The 21,200-nt window shown below is 39.7% G+C and overlaps 1 protein-coding gene across 6 annotated transcripts; it reads left to right on the top strand.

The window, feature by feature from the left end:
* The first annotated feature begins 236 nt into the window (after positions 1 to 236).
* p2rx1 (purinergic receptor P2X, ligand-gated ion channel, 1) lies at positions 237 to 20,196 on the top strand. Of its 6 annotated transcripts, none has more exons than XM_031310703.2 (14): positions 237 to 587; positions 6,332 to 6,476; positions 10,989 to 11,060; positions 11,372 to 11,429; positions 13,230 to 13,317; positions 13,456 to 13,536; positions 14,263 to 14,404; positions 14,584 to 14,729; positions 17,472 to 17,562; positions 17,660 to 17,725; positions 17,814 to 17,909; positions 19,033 to 19,122; positions 19,553 to 19,597; positions 19,687 to 20,196. In XM_031310703.2, the coding sequence occupies exons 1-14, from the start codon at positions 451 to 453 to the stop codon at positions 19,690 to 19,692; spliced, it is 1,263 nt and encodes a 420-aa protein (XP_031166563.1). In that variant the 5' UTR covers positions 237 to 450; the 3' UTR covers positions 19,693 to 20,196. The 6 variants fall into 6 exon arrangements, with proteins under 6 accessions (XP_031166563.1, XP_031166561.1, XP_031166560.1 ...); XM_031310701.2 differs by having other exon boundaries at positions 11,372 to 11,441; positions 19,553 to 19,588; XM_031310700.2 differs by having other exon boundaries at positions 238 to 587; positions 11,372 to 11,441.
* The last annotated feature ends 1,004 nt before the right edge of the window (positions 20,197 to 21,200 follow it).

Here is a 21,200-nt window from a genome sequence, read left to right as displayed (position 1 = left end):
TACACAGTCTTTACACAAATGTTGAGTGCTGCGTAAAACAGACAAAAGGAAGAGAAATGCAATGAAATGCCAGGAGATGCAGTGGTGCTGTGAGTGGGAATATGTGACAGAGTGACCCTGTGCAGAGAGAGAGAGAGAGAGAGAGAGAGAGAGAGAGAGAGAGAGAGAGAGAGAGAGAGAGAGAGAGAGAGAGAGTGAGAGAGAGAGAGAGAGAGAGTGAGAGAGAGAGAGAGAGAGAGAGAGAGAGAGAGCAGTGGGAGGGAGGAAGTCCTCCACTCCAGGACTTCTGATGAAGTACGTCATACGTTACTTACTGTATGAGAGGAGGCAGAGGACTTTGGTCACCAGTGAGGAACGAGAGGCAGATGTGAAAGTGGACTGTTTGTATGCAAGTGGGGTGAAAAGAGAGAGACCCTCCCCTCCTCTCTGCGGGTCAGCCGGTGAAAGAAGATGATGAGCCAAATCAGCAATGCCCTCTCTGACTTCTTCTTTGAGTACGAGACCCCGCGCCAGGTGCTGGTGAGGAACAGGAGGGTGGGAGTGGTGTGCCGCCTGATCCAGCTGGGGGTCCTGGCTTACATCATCGGGTAAGACACACACACACATTCATCCATTGTTTCTGTGCTGTTCAGAGGGGGCAACAGGCAGGGAGGCTTTGCATTGTCATGTTTCAACTTGCGTGGAGTGACACGGTCAGATGTAAAATGACCTTTCAGAGTGACCCTGCAAACTCCAAAGTCAGAATCAGAATCAGAATTTAGAATAGAGTTTATTGCAAAGTAAGTAACACTTTTTGCCTTGGTGGTTGGTGCATACATAAACAAACAAACATTAAATAAATTAAATAAGCAATAAATACAGAAACAAATGTATACAAAATAGCTGTTTAACATAACAAAAAAGTATACATCTATTTTTGCCGGCTCAACTATTACAACATACAACAGTCAGAGGTTGATACATATTCAAAGTCCTTTTGCCATTACCAAGTTAATGGTATACAGTATATGAGACATACCTCAAGTATACCATATACCCATGCCTGTCCTATAACTTAATATATCCTTAAATTAATATTTTTCAATGTACATGATATATATATAAACCAAAACACATTTTACAGTATTTCATTCAACATGTAAAGATAACAGTCAGCTCAACAGTTGAGTCAGTGGAGTTCATTTCACACCGCCACACTGCCCTCCTGTAAATATAGGCTAAAACACACAGGTCAATTATAAAAAATCTATTCAGGGATTTGGTAGTAGGTTGAGTAGTGATGCAGGGCATTTAAAATGTTTCTTTGGAATTGGGTTGTTTAGAGTGACATGATCTGGAGTCTTAATTTTGTTTACATGTTAAAAAAAAGAATCATGTACTGATAAAATTGTTAAAAGAACATCATGTTTAAAAGGAAGACATGTTATGTGACTTCTGGAGGGTGCCACTAATGGTCAGAGATACAGTAACTACTGTAAGTTGCCAGGTAGTGTTGACACAGTAAATAGGCCCTGCAAATAAAGTGTGAGCCATGGCTGACTGAGTGATGACAGAAGGGGCAAGGGCATGAGATCTTATTATCTGCCCTTCTTAAGTTGAGACAAAGAAAATACAGCGTGCTTGTTCACTTACGCATACTATCTCCATACGCTTGCTTTGACAAGTTGAAGTCATTCCCTTCAAAGTCATTTCGCAGAATGGGGAAGTCTGTTTTTTTTCCAACCACACTTCACAGCAGTTTTTGTTAGTTTGAAATTCTTCACTGACCGTTTGTGTTTGTGCATGTTTGTGCATGTCTGCTCTCATGTATGAGTGTGTGATTGTATCTCTGTGTCCCTGCACCTCTGAGCAGCAGAACCTGAGGAGCTGAGTGTGATGAACACGCTGAGGCATATGCTAACACATAACAATCAACTGCAGCCCAAATTTCTGCCAAACTACACAGAGACATGATACCTTCCACTGGTGACGTTGATGACCAAAGATGTGATAGAGACAGACAAATTTAAGAATATCTCCTCTTGCTAATGGCAAGGTGATAACAGCAGTTAACCATAGTCCTCAGAAATCAACCAGAGAATTTAGAATGTCAACACAAAGGAAGCGTAAGGTAATGGACATCAAGCCGAAAATGAGACATCCAGAGGAATTTCCGGTGGCACCTGAACAATCCCGGAAATTAAATGTTGTTGATTTATACTATATAGGAAGCAACAGATTTACATATTGTCGTGGTTGTTGTGCTTCAGGGAATTAGAGGACCCAAACATAAGAGAGCAGGCTGACGTTTTGTTGCTTGAAGGTTTATTTAAAACAAAACAAAGTTCATACAAAAGAGTCCAGAACAAAAGCAGACAAAAAACTCAGTCCAAAAGTAGAGAGACCAAAGAACAGGATATCCAACCCGAACACAGAGACCGCAGGGAATACTGACAGGAACGAACAAACTGACAGGACACAAACACAAAACGATCTGACGCAGGACAGGGGGTAGACAAAGACTAAATACACAGGGTAACGAGGTAACGAGAAGCAGGTGACACAAGGGCTGGGAAACAGGTGAGAAACATCAGGCAATCACAAGGGCAGGAAAACACAGGAAGTAAAACTAGACAAGACAGCACAGAAAACCAGACTATCACAATAAAACAGGAACCAGAACATAATACAAAACAAGACCATAAATTAAAAAATGTGTTAAAGGAGCTGTACTTGATATTCAGGACATTAACATAGCAGAATTTTCTATGTAAAGATTTAGTGTAGTGTAGTTAGAGTAATGGAGTAATGAAGTAATGAGAATGAAGTAACACTCCCTCTGTGTGTGTTTTGATAGCTGGTCCGGCAGCGTGTGCACGTGAGTGCCTTGTGGGTGCGTCTATATCAGACGCCGAGGGCCGTGACAGAGCGTCTGTAATCGACGAGTTGAGGCACGGTCTGTGAGAGCCGTGTGGAGGCAATCCTAGACCGCTCTTTCGATTATCGAATATCGATACGGCCCCTTTAAGCTAAAGGTGACTGTGAAACGTGGTTTTCTTTTCCACCGTGCGCTGATATAAAGGGATCAGCCATGGTGTCACTCAAAGGTTTTGTCTCTTTTGGTATGAGGGCTCCCCGACCGTGACAGGGCTTCTCCTGTCACCTGCCTTTTGCAGCCATGAGGCCTCATTTAGGCCGGGGCGGTGATGGGCATGAAATGGGTTGTAATTATATTCTCCTCTGCAGGCTGACAGCTCGGAGAAGAAGTCAGCCTGTATCTTTCAGGCACTAGCAGTGAACCGGTGAACCACTGCTTCTCTTGTCAAGAATTTTAGATTTCATGTTAACCTTAGACTTGCCGCAAATACATTTAGTATTCTACTTTTTCTTTTAAATCAGCAAAAAGAAGGAATTTATTGTAGTTGTTGGTACACTTATTTTACAGATATATTTTTGTGCTTTCATTATCTAAATTGTACGGAAGAAGATTAGGGCCTATGTGAAAATTAGATTTGAGTTCTGAGTTTAAACTCAGAATTCTGACTTTGTTCTCAGAATTCTAATTTTAATTAATTACATTTTTTCAGTTTTTGCATGCATACTACTGGACATTTTGGGGTTTTGGTTTCCTCGTCTTGGGGTTAAGATGAATTGGGCATACTTGTACCTCTCCCCCCTTGTGTTTGTGTTTGTGTGTGTGCGTGTGTGTGTGTGTGTGTGTGTGTGTGTGTGTGTGTACACGTGTATGTGAGTATGCTTTTTTGTATTTTGAGTGTTGATTTTTATTTTTATTTTTTTATATGTTAAAACAAAAAATAATACAAAAAATAACTAAAACAAATAATTCTAATTTTAAACTCAGAACTCAAATACATGTTTCACATGTGGCCCTAATCCTCTTCCGTACAATTGACAACTCCATTCTCATGGATGAAACTGTATGCATCCTCGGCCAGCTGTAGTTTGGGAGCACACATACCAGACAGACTCTGCATAAATCCCGTGCAGAATAAAATCCCACATGAATGGGTTTGAAAATATTTGGTAAATCAATTTGAATGTATGTCTCTTGTGTCAGAAAGCAACGACTAATTAGAACAGCAGCCCCAGCAAACCCTAATTAATTCTCATCTTGTCACTTTTAGGTTGACAACAAAGCCAATCTTTTGTTTGCATTTCATAGTGATTAGCTGAAGGTTGGCCTTTTTGTTTTCATTCTAATTTGTCTTCACGTTACGAACACTAATCTCAGCGCCACCTCAAGGAGCCTCCTCGCTGCCTCTGTGTTCTCTGTCTGTTGGAGCAGATACAGATCTCACTTAGACCGCTGTTTTAGAAGCTCCTTCTCCCCTTCCTCTTGAATGTAAGCTCCGACTTACATCATTTGATTTGCCTAACTGATAGAAGTTATGGCTTTTAGCTTACTGTGCAAACGGTACCTCATTTCAGTCTGAGGTTTGAAAGATGTTTCTGTTCGCCTGTTGCTTTCATTTCCCACAGACAAATGAATGTGTGCTGCAATACATGAAGTCCTTTGGGCTTTTTGCTGGGGAGTAATTGCTTTTCACACCCTATATAAAATAGCTCAGCATGTGCCTATGTATGTGTGTGTACATACAGTATCTTTCCTGTGCACACCAGCTGTTACCCATATCTGCTGGCCACACTCACAGATACAGCAACACAAGGAGACACTTCACTCTGCAGAGATCAAAACGTACTGTGCCCGAGTGTGAACAGAACAAACTTGGAACATTTAACATTTGGTTTAAAACCAAGAGTTCTACAGTGGATCTCATATCTCTTAGATCAGGGGTCTTCAATGTTTTTTAAGCCAAGGACCCCTTAACTGAAAGAGAGATGGAGCAGGGACCCCCTACTACATATGTTGTATAAAATGTTGCATATTAAACTGGGCCTACAATAACGTGTAGGGCAGTCTAAAGCCTTTACACATACCTTTTTAGTGCAAAAAAAATACTAAGCTATTAAAACAATAATTGTTAGCAGGATTTTATGTATTATGTGTTATTGTTAAACATACACGTGGCACAGTAAATCCTCAGGATTAACTGTGTCTGTGGATGGCTACCTTAGTGACTACCTTACCTATAGATCAGCAAGCCTATCATCAATGTTTTCTAATAATATGTTGGATTCATGTTAAGACATTTTAATTTTTTTTTAAACTTTCAAAATTTGGTGCCCCCCCACCCCCTGCCCTGCAGTAACTCTGAGGACCCCCTGTTGAAGATCTCTGTCTTAGATTATCACCAATGGTGTAAGAAGTATCCTTTCTAAAGTAAAAACACCAATAAAACAATGTAGAAATACTCCGTCACAAGTCAAAGTCCTGCATTCAAAATCACAGTATTATCAGCACAATGTACGTAAAGTATTACAAGTGAACGTACTTAATATAAAATTGCCTGCTGTGAAAGGAAAATTTCATTATTGCTCAAAGGCAACCATCAGCATTACTAAATCACAGCTGTGAAACAAGGGCGGATATTTCATTTCACTGGTGGGGGGGCAATAAAAATAAAATAAATCTCTAGAGAAATTTCTCAAGGGGACACCAAAGGTGCCACCAAAAGTACTGTTGTAAAATGTAAAAAACATATAAAATATTTACAGAGGAAACCCTAATGACTACTATAAAGACTGGATTGGCTAATTAACGGTTACACTTTACTTGAAGGTATCTACATAAGTGTGACATGACACTATCATGAACGTGTCATAAACATTATAAACAAGTCATCAACGTTTATGACATAACGCTTCTTTTAGTAAGTGTCATTCGGTTTTTGTCATGACAAGTTAGGGTTATGGTTATGGTTATGGTTAGGGTTATGGTTAGGGTTAGGGTTCATGTGTCATGACTGTATCATGACAGTGTCATGTCACTCTTATGAAGATACCTTCAAGTAAAGTGTTACCTAATTAACTTGAGGGTTGTAACACTTTTTTAACCGACGTGTAAGACATTGCTGCAACCCTCTGATGAAGCATTCTAATATATTTTGAAACTGGCAAGTTTCAAAAATATATATTAAAACAAGTCCGTTCTATTCAATGTGTCAGATTTGTCTTAGTGATGGTAAAGGGACGACCTTTAAAGTATGAGCGCTGTGACATGTCTCAACCACAATCCCTTGCACACGTGTCCCTATGAGCTATGCTGCTGGCATGTGGGATTGCAGTGCAGAATGTCAACATCACCCCTGCATGTCCTTGCCTGTGGGGTTGGCTGGTTGGCTGGTTGGCTGGGGGTGAAGCTGGAGTCTCAGGTGCTGATATGCCTGACTCAGAAACCTGATTCTGATAATGCTAACTGTGTCTTGTACAGGTGGGTGTTCATCTACGAGAAAGGTTACCAGTCCACAGACACAGCAGTAAGCTCCGTCTTCACCAAAATGAAAGGAGTGGGCTATACCAACATAGAGGGACGTGAGAGAGTGTGGGATGTGGCCGACTACGTCTTCCCTCCGCAGGTTGGTGAGCTTTTTCACACATGCAGAGACATGTCATATGTGCTCATCACATGAATTGGACAATCATTTGTTTTGCACCTGGTGCAAGTCATTGACCATTGTTAGCAGTGGCGTAGCACAACATTCTGGACCCTGTACAAAGGCAGGCCCCTCCCGTCACCCACAGTTATTATTCTAGCATCTTTTCGGGCCCTCCTCACATTAGGGGCCCTGTATACTCAGTAGGGCTGCACAATAAATCGTTTTTTTTTTATCGTCATCGCGATTTAACTGCCGCAATAAACAGATCGCAAAAGGCTGCTACATGTCACGAATGACATTCAGAGATTTTTTTGTGTTAGTTGAAAGAAAATATCAGTAGAAAACTGCACTTTAAAGTGTAACTGTTGTTATTTTTTAGTGGTGCCTGTTATATTCAATTAAATGTTCAATTTGTTCAATAAAAGAATGTTTGAAATGATTTCCTTTCATTTGTTTTAAATTCAACAAAAAATGTGTTGCATTTTAGCAGAATACTGAAAGCAGCAAAACTGGGTTCCTTTTAACATCTGTTAATGTATGCAAGTAATATCGTTATCGCAATATTCAACAACGTTATCGCATATTTTCTTCATTTCGTGCATCCCTAATACTCAGCCCAGAAACCCCCCCCAACCCCCCTATAGTATATGTGTGTCAGAGTCAGATGTCATGAAGTCAACATCCACAGTCCATGAATCAAACTGTCAGAGTGAATAAACATCAGGCTGAGTCAGACAAAAAGCATCAACAGGCTTTGTAGAAAGCTTGTCAGCGGTCAGATCGTGACGAAGTTCAAGGTTTAGTCTTGCTTTTACAAACATCCATGTTTGCTAGATTTTATATGCCAAAACTTGACCTGGATGACACAGTGATCTGGCTTTGTCAACATCAAGGTGTCTCTGTGCTTTCCAAAAGTCATTGCGAGCATTTCTGTGAAGAACTGAGCAAACAACCTAACAAAGATGGACTCTGAGAAAATACATATCATTTGTTTACCTAAAAAGTTGCCGTGTCCTGTTATTTGTAGAAAAGAAATAAAGAGAAACAATGTTGAGACAAGATTGTCCTGTTTGCTTTGACATCTGGGTGTGGGCCTTTTTTTATAATTGAGTGTGGGTTTGGCATGATAAACCCAACCAACAAGATGAAATGGTCACTTAGGTAGAACTCCTCACACTTTGATCAGGTATCAACTACGACTTTGTCTTTGTTCTGAAATCTAACTCTTCGTCTGTGACTGCGAGTATTCCCCAGACAGTCGTGGTTTAACTAATTTCAGTCAGATTGATGATGATTGTCAGATTGTCAGATGATTGATGATTTAGTTTGAGAGAAACTTAATTAAATAGGCCATACTTTATGTTACCAGCATCTTGTCTATATCATAACATGACTAACTATATAACTATGGTCAAAACTATGGTCAAAAAGTAGAATTTCAAAACTTGACATTTGGGGAAATGCACTTGTTCGCCTTTTTGCTCTGAGTTACATGAGAAGTTCTCTCATATCTGTCGGCTAAATATGAAGCTATAGCCAGCAGCAGGTTAGCTTAGCTTAGCATAAAAACAGTAAACCGAGGAAACAGCTAGCCTGGCCCTGTCCAAAGGTAACAAAAATCCACCTACCAGCACCTAACTGTGTTTCGACAGGTCGCAGAGTTAGAAGTGCTGTGCCGTGAGTGCATGCAAAGCCAATAGAAAGATGCATTTAGACACAAATTTGAACTGGAGTTTCTGCTGAGTTCTGTACAGTCAGAGGCTGAGCTGTCCCAAACACACAGACACACAACACGGACATTGTCGAGTCGTCCATTGCTAAACATTAACATACCATAACACGGACTGTACAATGGTCCAGCAGTTAAATTTGCGTGAATGACGTAAAAGTATTCATTTTGCTTTCTGTCTGAAAACAACACCTTTAAAAGCTATAGTGCGTAACGTTAGTTTCTGTCTCCCCCATGAGGAATTCTTAGTAATGACAACAGAACTGATGGCGCGTCCACATGATACAAGCCTTCCGTGATCGCACACCACCCCTCTTCCACACAGTTGTTAGTAGCCAAGGAGGACACGGAGGATTAAAAAAAAATGGACTCTTTAGAAGAGCTAATTATCTTCAATTTTCTGCGCGAAAGTCGCCGGACGCCACCATTTTCTGAACATAGCCATACTGAGAAATACAGAGAGAGTTGTGTGGAGCTGAATTAGCTTGGTAGCAACTCATTTGGCAATGGCTTGACTGTAATGGACGTTCATTCATATCAAAAAGTTACGCACTAAAGCTTTAATGTTCACTAATTAGCATGTTATAACTCGTTTTAAACAAGAAGTCCTTGTTTATGGCCAAGAAATAGTTTAGCACAACTTTGTGGTTTTTACACTTTGTTGTTTCTTTATTGTTTTTACACTTTATTTTTTTTTAAAAGATTGAACAATCAAGACATGACGTCAAGTAATTGGGTTTGATGAGAATATTGATCAATCTTCTCATCTAATTTGCAGCAAAAAAAGTGTATTTCCCAAAATGTCTAACTATTCCTTTGAGCTGAAACTGAGCATGGATAAAACAAGGTGTGACTTATTGGATTCAAAGTTTAGGTTTGAAAGTGAAAGTGTGATCTCACTAGGGTCACCATGGGACACAACTGATTAATGTTTGAGAGGCTGTTAGGGTTAGATGACTACTACAAGAAACTTTAGCATGTTGCCTAACAACTACTCAGTGGCGCAACTACCCAGTGTCAGAGGGGTATGCAGCAACAATTTTGGTGCAATGTGAAGAAAAAAAAAGGCCCAAAAAAAAAAGTGCCGGACATCATCATCATGTATGGGCTTTAAATAATAAAGGTTTATTTTAAAGTATATCAGCGACGTTAACGGTTGCACGGTTGCACTTGGCAACCAAATTGTGACAATTGGCAACCTAATCATCACCCCTGGTTGATGTGATTTGAGTGGTGGTGGCTTTCCATCTCTGTCTGCACTATTTCTACCCCCAAAAAGGACACAGTGAATAGATTGGTCAACAGAACTTTAAACCATACTGGACATTTAGTTTTGTGTGGTCTAATAGAACTCCTACGTGATGTCATCACTGGTCTCATCTCTACGTTATGCCATCGCCAACCTCATGTCTGTCTCATTCACTCCTTGCCTGTGTTATTCTCCACTAAGACATATTGTCAAACAAACATTATGTAATAGATTTTTCATTAGTTTTTCCATATCAATAATATGAAGAAATCTGTTGGTATCAAGTGGCTCCCCCTACACTTCCACCTAATGTTAGCCCTACCTGTTGCCTTCCCCTGTCTTCCCTGATCCACCATCCTCACACCTGAATGAAATGAACTCACTGTTAAATATAGCAGCCTAAATTTAATTCTTAAATCAGCTTAGTGATAGCATCAGATAAGACAACTATTATGCAGTAAGGTTGTGCTGCTGTTGAAATTACATTCACATTTTGTATTTTATATATTTATATATTTTTTTCATATTTATTTATTTTTCTTCTTGTCATTTATTGTGCATGCTACCTTATATTTACCAGTTGTTATTTGACCTTAATAAAATTGAGATATGTCATGCATGGGATTGGTACCATAGGGTTTAACCAAAATCTAAATGTAGCTATCAGCAACATTGGTTTGCATTAAGTTAGCAAACACTAGCCAGTCTGTTAACATGAATATTTGCAAACCTCCAAGTTTGGTAGCAAATCTATGCATGATTCCATGGTAAACCAGAGTTATAGCATTAGTTATGTTTTCCAGATTATTGTCATTTATTGTACATGCTACCTTATATTTATCAGTTTTCAGCTTAGCAACCTTGGTTTTGCATATTCTAAGCTAGCCGTAAACCCCCATTTGGCTGCTACATTCCCAGTGTTAGCAAACGCTAGCTAGTCTGTTAACATGAATATTTGCAAGCCTCCAAGCACCGACGTCACACTTTAAATCCTACCTGTTGCCTCTCACCATCCACTTATTTAACTGCTGTCACATCCCTTGACATGTCATCTCCTCTTTCTTTTTCTATTTTTAGCCCCAACAGCTGTTTTGCATTGCTCTTTTTCCTTTTTTCCAACTTACTACTCGTATCGTACCTGCTCGCTCAGCGCTCACAGCGCTCACAGCGCCCACCCGCTCTTCTATGTCAACGTTCTATGATGGAATCTTATGAGACAGGGCGCCTATCTAGCCTGTTAGTCCTCTAAAATGGTATATAATAACATTGAGGAAATGCAGAAATGATTTAGAAACGCACAACAGCAGCTACATATTGAAAATACCAACATTTTTTATATTTTTTTAACCATCGATTTGGCGCCCCCCATGGTGTGGCGCCCCTCTGCGCAGCATATAGCGCATACCCACTTTTTGCGCCACTGCAACTACTGCATCCTTTATTATGTAATTTTATGGCATAAATAAACAATATTAAAATGTAACACATTGCTTCTTTTAACCCTAAACTTCAGGGAGACTCATCTTTTGTGGTAATGACAAACTACATTATTACTGAAGGTCAGAAGATGGGAAAGTGCCCAGAGGTAGGTGGAAATACTCCCTCCCATTTTCTTCATTCTTCATTCCCTCTGACTTATACACTTCCTTAAATAGTCAAACTAAACAGAAATTGTGTCTCATTCCAAGACTGCTTCTGTAGCAGAAAACAAATCTCAATCTAAAAAACCGTTCAATTTAAAGGCCTAAAAATGACATACACAGCCGTTTCTGTATGCTGCAAACCATCACAGTTAATGCAAAACTGTTTTTTCACACTGTCGTGTTGTTTTCATGTTGTTCACATCCACATTCCACAGTTGTGTGCACATTCTGACCCCGATCTCTTTGTTTACAGCTCCAAGGCAAGCACAACTGTAGCTCACACGCTGACTGTGAAGGAGGGAGTTTCAAACGTACGGGACATGGTAAATCCTGACGGCCTGACAGTGTGTGACATCAGCAGTCCTCACTGAGTAACCGTCCATCGTGTCCATCTGTGGCTAAATGCAGATCAGCCCACATCTTTGCCTTTCTGCTATCTGGAATGTAACTTGTTGTACTTGTACTTTCCTTGAGTCGTTTCTTTTCATGCCACTTCTACTCCACTACATCTCAGAGGGAAATATTGTACTTTTTACTCCACTACATTTATCTGACAGCTTTAGTTACTAGTTACTTTACAAATTATGATGATGATGTAGTTTATAAAATACGATGTTTTATTATAAATTAAACTACCCAACAATATAACGGCCTACAAGTCCAGCTGAAATGATTAGACCATTAAACACTTAGTTGATTGACGGAACTGTTTGGATCGTTTCCAGTTTCTAAAATGTGAGGATTTTTCTGCATTGAGTACTTTTTACTTTTAATACTTTAAATACGTTTTCCTGATGATACTTACAGAGTAGTTTTAGTGTGGTATCAGTACTTTTACTTTTAGAATCTGAAGACCTCTTCCACCACTAGTTCTTTTTGTTTCGCCAGGGAATAAAGCCCTTCTTAAACTTTAACTTCTTAAAGCCAGTGACAGGATGAAGATGCGCTGAGGAAAGTAGAGAATTGTGTACAGTAAGGTTATGAAGCAGTGTTTGCACAATGGGTTGTGGCTCTGGATAGGCTCACACAGTAGAAACTAAAATACACCACACACTTTATAAAATACACCACATCTGAGGCATATCATTGTCACTGCTAAGGTAAACACTTAGATGTAATTTGTGCATTGCTCTTCTCCAACAACAAGAAAAACCCCAGATTAAAATCAACAAACACAGTTTTAGCAACCAAGCACATAGTGTGAGTGTGTGTGTGTGTGTGTGTGTGTGTGTGTGTGTGTTTGTGTGAGCAGTTTCATCAGTGAAGCATGGAAGTACAACCCTGCCTTAAGCAAGTAGACACATGCATGCACAGTATATATAATCACAGACGTCACAATAACTCCTGTGCGTGTGGGCCGACACAAACCATAAGCACATAGAGACATCAAAAACAAATAACCATTCAGACGAGCCTTTTTTTAATAGGTCCAAACATATACAGTGTCGTCGGCAAGTTCAAAGAGCAGTTACATACATTTATTGTCCTCCATCTGTCCCGAGGGTTAAATCTGGAGCCTTTCAAGCCCTCTGTGTCAGACATCAACTTCAATAACACCAATGTTAGCCAAAGCTTTACATCTGTCTGTGTCAATCCAGTCAAATACATCGTCAGGTGCCAGTATCTCTTTGGAGGCGACGTACGTACTGTCTCTATGCTTGTAGACAAGTAAACAGTTGGGGCGGGGGTTGCCCCTGTAGCTAAACAGACTGGTGGGCTCCAGTGAAAGGTCAGAGACTGAAAGCTGAGTGACCAAAGACAATTTCAAGATATTCTAAAGAAATCAAGCAGCACACGATGAGAGGCTGCTAGCGACAAGGCCAATCACATGGAGAGAAATTCTATGCAAGGATCAGGGCGAGATAAAGAAAACAGCTATTTCAGCGCTTGCTTTGATTTTTCATATCTTGCTATATATATCTCGCTTGCTGCCGTTCATGCTAATTCCAGATAGTTTGATAAAAGTGGAGGCAGAGAATGTGTAGAATTGCTTTGATGTTAAAGCCTATACGTCTTTCTTTCTTTTTGTGTTGTTGCTGCTTGAAACACTTGCTCCAGTTTGAAGTTGTGTGTCCAATGCCGAACTCTATATAGTCTGTTTTTATTTCAAGGACAAATGACGGGGGTCTGCCTGAACGCCACTAAGACCTGCGAGGTTTTGGCGTGGTGCCCTGTTGAGGATGATGTCAAGATACCAGAGTATGTGAAAACACTGAATTATTCACACTGCAAGCTGATACTGACTTGCAACGCATGCGACAATTGCATTTGTGATGATTTATGCGTCTCAGCATACTGGATTTCATACTATTCTCTCTTCTGTTTATTCCCGTCTAGTCCTCCTATGTTGATGTCTGCAGTGAACTACACACTGTTCATCAAGAATTCTGTTACTTTCCCCTTATTTGGCGTCTCAAGGTGATGCACCTCATTCATATCAAATTAATTATTATTAATTAATTATTTAGCTCAGCAGATGCTACAAATGTTTCCAAATGAAGGTAAAGGTGAAGACGGATGAATAGAAAGCAGCCTGCTTTTTTTCGTATGTTGTTATAGCTTTATCCTTAGCTGAATAATGATACATAAAGAGAAAAGGCAAGATCTAAATTGCATCATGGTAATTGTAGGATCTTGTGTTTTTTTAACTAAAAGTCAGGCTATCTCGGCTTCTACTGCACTGATTCAGACTTTTCTTTTTTAAATCTTATTCTCACAAGTCCTCAAACCTTATGAATGTGTGACACTATATTGATGGAGTAGCCCTTTAAGTTTGAAAGTTTTGCCATACCAGGGGTTTGAACTCATGTTGTTGGTAAAATCAATGCTTAAACACAATAAATGTCTTAAGTGCCTATCTACTAAAATGACTTTTTTAAATCCACTTCAGTCATGCTCTAGATGGTTTTGTGCCTTTAAATTGTGCAAAGAAGTAAATATGGATCAGATGGTCAGTCGACAATATTTGTGGACTTTAAAAATGATAAGAAATCATTCAGAAATCATACACAGCATGGCACCTTATCTATTAGGCTAAATGCAAATAATTGAATGTAATTTGAGGTTATATTGTTTTCCTGGACACTAAAATAGCTCTATTTATTACTCTATATATTTTTTTATAATGACCAATTGTGCTTTCAGGAGTAACCTGGTGGAGAATATTGATAATGCATACATCAGCAAATGCCTTTATGATCCGACGGATGCTCCACTGTGTCCCATCTTCCGACTGGGAGACATAGTTAAACTGTCTGGCTTCAAATTCGAAACAATAGCCAGAGTGGTAAGTCAGCTGATCTTTACTTAACACTGAATGGAAAGGGATGATTGTTCAGGTGGAGATGCAGACCTGTATTCCATCCAGTCACAGCTGCACGTGTTGTCTTTTGCTGTTTTGTTTCCTTTGTTTCTCGCTCTATTATGGAGACTTGCATTGTGTATTATGTGCTTGTGTCCTGACAGGGAGGGGCCATTGGTATTGTGGTCGACTGGACATGTAACCTAGATGTGGATGTAAAACACTGTATACCAAAGTACACCTTCCACGGTCTGTACGGAAACGCTGCTGAGACAGACCAAGCCAGAGCTTCAGTTGGCTACAATTTCAGGTGTGTAAATAACTTCAGTGAATGAACAAAGACTCAAGCGTTTTTACACTGCAAAAATACTTCTTATATAATAGGCTACGCTTATTTTAGGAAATAGACTTATTTATTTATATGTATTTGCTTTCTCACCAAGAGTTAAGATTAATACCACTCTTACATTTGTGCGTTATGTACAGCATGGAGCTGGAGCCAGCAGCCGGGTATCTTTGATTAGCATATACAAGACTTAGAACAAAGGAAAACAGCTGGTTTGGTTTTATGGGGTGTACGCAACACCCCATAAAACCATTAAGTGTTGATTTTTCTTTAAACCAATCACAGTCGTCTTGGGAGGCGCTGAGCTCCGAACACAGCGATGGTGGCTCTGCAAAATAGTCTCGGGAAGGAACCTGTTTTGGTGGAACGTTTCCACCCTGCAAAAGAAAACGCCACATACAATATTAAATAAAGTGTTCACATAATACGGTAACGTGAGCTATATAAATTAGATACATGGTTTAACGTAATTTGCTCTTACCAGTTTATCGCCATGTGTTCAGCAATCCCACCAATTGGTCCCAAAACATCCCAGTTAGATAGTAAATGCCGTAAACATATTCTTTGTAAATCTTTACAATCATTCCCTGAAAGAGAGAGCGGAAGAGGGGCAAAGCCTGATCCTGGAAATGTACTTCCAATTTAGACAGAGCTAGGCTAGCTATTTCCCCGTTTGCAGTTTTTATGTGAAGCTAAGCTAATGCCTACTTGCTGTAGCTTCATATTGAAATTGTATTTTTAATAGAGGTTTAATGCTCTGAAGTCATTGGGTCTGGTAATTTCCTGTTCCAGTGTGTTTAATCTGCATCAACAGCAACAAAATACTGCTGATTGAAACGTCTTCTTTCATGTTGATATACTGTCAACATATCCAGTACTTATTGCTCACTTTATTTTCCATGGACTGGACTTAACTCAAGTCCATTTAATTAAATACAGTACAGTATAGCCTAATATCACATATCATAAATTTTCCTCAAAGGGCTTTACAATCTGTGCAGCGTGCGGCACTCTCTGTTCTGAGACCCTTGATTTAGATAAGGAAAAAAACTCCCCCAAAAACCTGAAGAAGATCAACAGAGAAGGGATTCCTTTCCGTGGACAGACAGACATGTAATAGAAGACCAACGTAGTACATTTCAGAATAGACAATCAGGTTGACAAAAAAATATAGGTAGTAAATAATAAATAAATGATAGATTGTAAACGACTGGATCCATTGAAGACATTGAACAACTTCAGGTGTCGCCAAACAGCCCTGAGCCACACAAGCTCCTCTCCACCACACAGACCTCTCAACTCCCAGGAGGCAAGGCTCAAGCACAGCATTCACACAGATATGGAGATAGAAACAAGAGGGAGAGAAAGACAAGAACAACATGCACACACAGGGGGGAGAGAGAGAGAGAGAGAGAGAGAGAGAGAGGCACTTTCTACTCTACTGTGACAAATACAAACCAATAAGACAAATCTTCTTCCCCAAATTCAAAAATCAGTGTAAAGAATTCGAGACACTTTCAGACAGAGACAAACTGAAATGTGTTTTAGGCCAGAATTCAAACGGCTGCATCTTAGTAGCTAAATCTGTTGCCTCCTGCCACAACTTAAGAGATGACCACCTAGAGCAATAGCTTCCTGCAAATATGTAAATATGTTTAGAGTTTTTAGAGAAAGTTGTAACAATGTTGTGTAATGATTTTGCTGTACCATTATACTCCTCTTGCCTTTATCACTTTATGTTTAAGTTGGTGTTCATGTAATAGTTTATGTTGTGCCAGTTATTGTTAATTTCCTTTTATTCATATGTTATCTGCTTTGGCATTATAAGCAATGTCTTGAGAGAGAGAGAGAGAGAGAGAGAGAGAGAGAGAGAGAGAGAGAAAGATAGAGATAGAGAGAGAGAGAGAGAGAGACAGAGTGATAGCTGCTGTTGTGGAACACAAACAAAGAGAGTTTAGTTTATTTATGAGGCTTACAGCATTTTCGTATGCAGGACAAACATGGACATGAAGTAGGCTTAAAAGATTCATTGAGACTGGGGCCGACCCGCTGGACGGATAACGGTAACAAGTACTAGCCTGAAGTAATCAAAGAATAAGCAACTAACTGCGAGTTTTAGGCGAAAGACACTGCTCTCTGTGTGAGGTCTAATGCAGGCCTGCAATGCCTGAAGTTTATAATGTGTCCTTGCCCTCGGTAAAACCTGACACTCCAAGATTTGGTTCAAACTGTCACTTATTATCAATCATTCTATTTTTATGTGTCACATGAAATTGTGCAAGGTCCAATTCCAGTGAAATGTTATCCCATCAGTTCCTTTAACTTGTGCATGATTCATCATAAAGCAGAATATGGCCGTCACATCGGCACGCAGAAAATAAATGTAGGTATTCTGAGGATAGTCTGCTCACTGTGCTCATACAGGCATTCGTGGGATATTATTTAGGTAGTGCTAATTGGCTATAGGGGTGTTGACTGCAATGGCATTGGACGTCTTCAATACCTTACTACTACTTACTATTACACATTCTGAAGGTTTAAAAGCCCTTGGGTTTTGCAGTAGTGTATTACATGGGAGAAATGTGCTCTTGTTCAAGATCCTAAGCAATATAGTCTCAAACGGATATAGGGAACACGTGGGAAATGTAAATATTTACACATCCTATGTAAGATAATGTATAATTCCCATGGCTGCCTGTTTTGTAGGTATGCAAAGCATTATTTGGAGGACAAAGAACAGAAGAGAACCCTTCTCAAAGTGTTCGGGATCAGGTTTGATATCATTGTGCAGTCACTGGTGAGTTATATATGTGAATATTTTTACTCAGATCAAATTCTGACTTGAGAAAATAGTCAACCGGAATTTTGAATCATTGGCACTCTGTCCTTCACAGGCAAGAAAGTTTGATATCATCCCAACACTGACAGCTATAGGCTCTGGAGTGGGCATCTTTGGAGTGGTATGTTGCAGCCCAGAGTACCTGCAATAATTAAGTATTGTCTGTGGAATACTTTTGGACATTAACTATAGTGATTCTGATTTTACAGGCAACTGTAGTATGTGACTTGGTGCTGCTCTATTTGCTGCCGAAGAGAGAATTTTACAAGAACATGAAGTTCAAATACACAGATTCCCATGTACAGGTAAGCTCTACTGTATGATGCACGTAAATGATAATCTGATGTCACTTCTGCTGTGATGTAAATTCAGTTTGAACACAAGGTGGCAGCAGAGAGGCTTTAAACAATAACAGTCCAGACAGACACAGAACCATAGACTGTATATAAGAACAGAACATAACAGACATCGACAGCGTGTCTTTATCTGAACTAGGGCTGCCACCAACGATTGTTTTCAATGTCCATTCATCTGTTGCTTATTTTCTCGATAATTGATTAGTTGCGTCAGAAAATGTCAGAAAATGGTGAAAAATGTCGATCAGTGTTTCCCAAAGCCCAAGATGTCGTCCTCAAATGTCTTTTTTTTGTCCACAACTCAAAGAATTTTTACTTTTTTTTCTTAAAAATTATCCAAAATCCTCCCTGATTATAATTTGTTTTACTTTTACTTTTTAATTCTGGTCTAGTATCGTTTTTTATGTATTTACCTCAGTTATTATTATCATCTCTGCCACAATTATTACATTCCACCCTACTAAGTTTCACCAAACATGTACATACACCATACTGGTCATCCAAAACATCAATACATCCATACACACATTTACCCTATATTGTATATCACTTGCACATTTGTACATTCAATCTTCAATCACACCAACATTTAACCTAACTGCTGTATATATTGTTTAACTGTCTGTAATTGTTTGTCTGTGTATTGTTGTATTGTATTGTTTACTCTATATGTCACCTTTTTGTAACACACTATCTTCACAAATTTAATTTAAAAAAATAATAATTATCCAAACGATTAACATAAGAGTTTGCAATTAATTTAATAGTTGACAAGTAATCGATAAATCAAATAATCTTTCCAGCTCTAATCTGAACATTTGGGATGCATTTCAGTTCTTATGAAAGAAAGCTTTTGCATCGAAACTAGAAAACTCCACGAGCACACAGGAGCAGTAACCTTCAGATTAATGCTGTGTTTATACTCATAACACTCACAGACAGGGCAGGGGCGTCTACTGTACGCTTGCTACAGTTCAGCCATTTATCTGATGGAAGATGAAATCTTCCCCTATACATTCCCAGACGGTTTCCTTCTGTTACTGAAACAAGCAGAACATTTTTGTATTTACAGCCTGACAGCGAGTCGCTTGGTATAGAAACAAGCACCTATTACACCTTTGAAGCGAATGCAAGACAAGTCCAAGGCACTGGCCAGTCCAACGTGAGTGCATGTAGAAGTCTAGAGCAGTGGATCCCAAAGTGGGGGCCGGGGACACCCAGGGGTCCTTGAGGGGGTTGCAGGGGGTCCGCAGCAAAAAGGGGATTCATTTATTTTCACTAGAACTACATCCAGAAGTAACACAATGACAGACGGTAGGACTGTTTTGGTCATGGCTTTCATACACTTTCTGTAATGAAACATCTAAAAGCAAAAATCCGATCAGATGGGGGACCCTGGGAAAAAGTCTTAACGGGTCAAATTTGTAACACTTTAGGGGTAAAAGTTTGGGAACCACTGGTCTAGACATTAGAGTAGATCTTTTATTTTCATGCATTCTATCGTGTGATGATGATTAGGAGAATCCTTTTGTTGTTACCCGAGAGGTCTAAATGGTTCCTATGTGCTATGGATTTGACTTTTTATCCTGCAGGACCCTGATTCAGAGGCATGCAGCACAGAGACGGAGGTATGCAAAGTAAGAGATTTATATATTTCTATAACATTAAAGCCTATTTGCTTGGTTTTTAGGACGGCTGATGTTTTATTTATCTGCTATTCCTGTAGAAGTGACGTGGGAGCAACATTTTGAGGTACTTTGAAGGACTACTGAACTGGGACCCTGCAGTAGACCCTACAAGACACACACACACTCTGGACTGAAAGGACAGTCTAAGACAATGCTCCACGTGTCCTGTTTCTTCAGCAGCATCTTCCACCAACATCTTCCCTCTCTTACAGCAACCCTGACTGGGACTGACTCTTGCTGTTGTCTGTAGAGCTTTAGCGTAGCTCCGCTGTATGTGTACTTTTTTGGGTGTAGCTCGGTTTGCTTTTGTTCAAACTTTGGGAGTAACCTCCAACCAGTGCATGTGAAAGAACACTTTCTGGCACTTCAGTGCTTCCGTGTGTCCACAAATCATCCGTAAGTCATCCAGTAGCTATGTCGCTGTCTTTGTCAAAGCAAGATATACACAGATGTATATATACGTGTGGATGTACCACTGTCGGAGTGATTCTTCCCCCGTGTGCACCATGTGATCGGCAATAAATTCAATAAAAGATGTACAGTAATATTACTGCTTTTTGTCTTGTCTTGCAGTGCAAACAGGAATACAGGCAACATATCAAAAATAATTCAGATTCTTTTTTTTTTTTATTGTCTTTGATTATGTCGAGGTGTACAAAACGCATGCAAAAAAATAGCTTCTGTATATATATTGGTACATATTTACATTGTAACAGCTGCATTCTGTAGGGATGTGCCATGCTTCTGTTTTTGTATGCCGAGGCGAGGGAGTACATTCAGAGAAATGCACAAGACAACACGAGACATAGCACAGCAGGCGCCTTCAACACACACATCCGGCACACAACTGAGATCCAATCGTCCATGACTGAACATTAAGCACCAGCTCACTCCTACAGTCCTCCTTTGGATACAACTGTGACCTGAAATCATGAGAAATGATTCCTGTCACTCACGCAACTGCTCCCATTGATTTTTCTTCTGCCTTTCATGACAGTGACAATGCTAGGCTAGAAAGCATTTAGCGTTAGCAAAACTCCGCCATGGCAGCACAATTTAATATTTGTATTTAGTATGTATCTGGACCCAGATCTGCATTGCAATAGTGACTAGAGAATATAAAGTCTGTAAGTATCCAATCCAATACACCATGTGCTGTAGAATCACTTTTAGGCTAAATTCTATTCAATTTAGCAGCATCGATCAGGGTTGATGCAATACATGCAGACGCCATTTAAATATAGTTGCAGTTGTGCGTTTGCGTTATGACTGGTGTGTTCACAAAAACTGAAAAAGACAGTGAATTTAGTGAATATTGGCAAACATTTGTAGGAGTGGTTTTGCTAAACTTTTTTAAAAAATGGCGGGAAAGAGCGCCCGGATAGCTCACTTGGTAGAGCAGGGCGCCCATATATAGAGGTTTACTCCTCGACGCAGCGGGCCGGGGTTCGACTCCGACCTGCGGCCCTTTGCTGCATGTCATCCCCCCCTCTCTCTCCCCTTTCATGTCTTCTGCTGTCCTATCAAAATAAAGGCTGAAAATGCCCAAAAA

The sequence above is a fragment of the Sander lucioperca genome, chromosome 13, assembly GCF_008315115.2.
Source record: "Sander lucioperca isolate FBNREF2018 chromosome 13, SLUC_FBN_1.2, whole genome shotgun sequence".
In the NCBI taxonomy this organism is placed as follows: domain Eukaryota; kingdom Metazoa; phylum Chordata; class Actinopteri; order Perciformes; family Percidae; genus Sander; species Sander lucioperca.
This window is presented reverse-complemented; position numbering and strand designations above follow the sequence as displayed.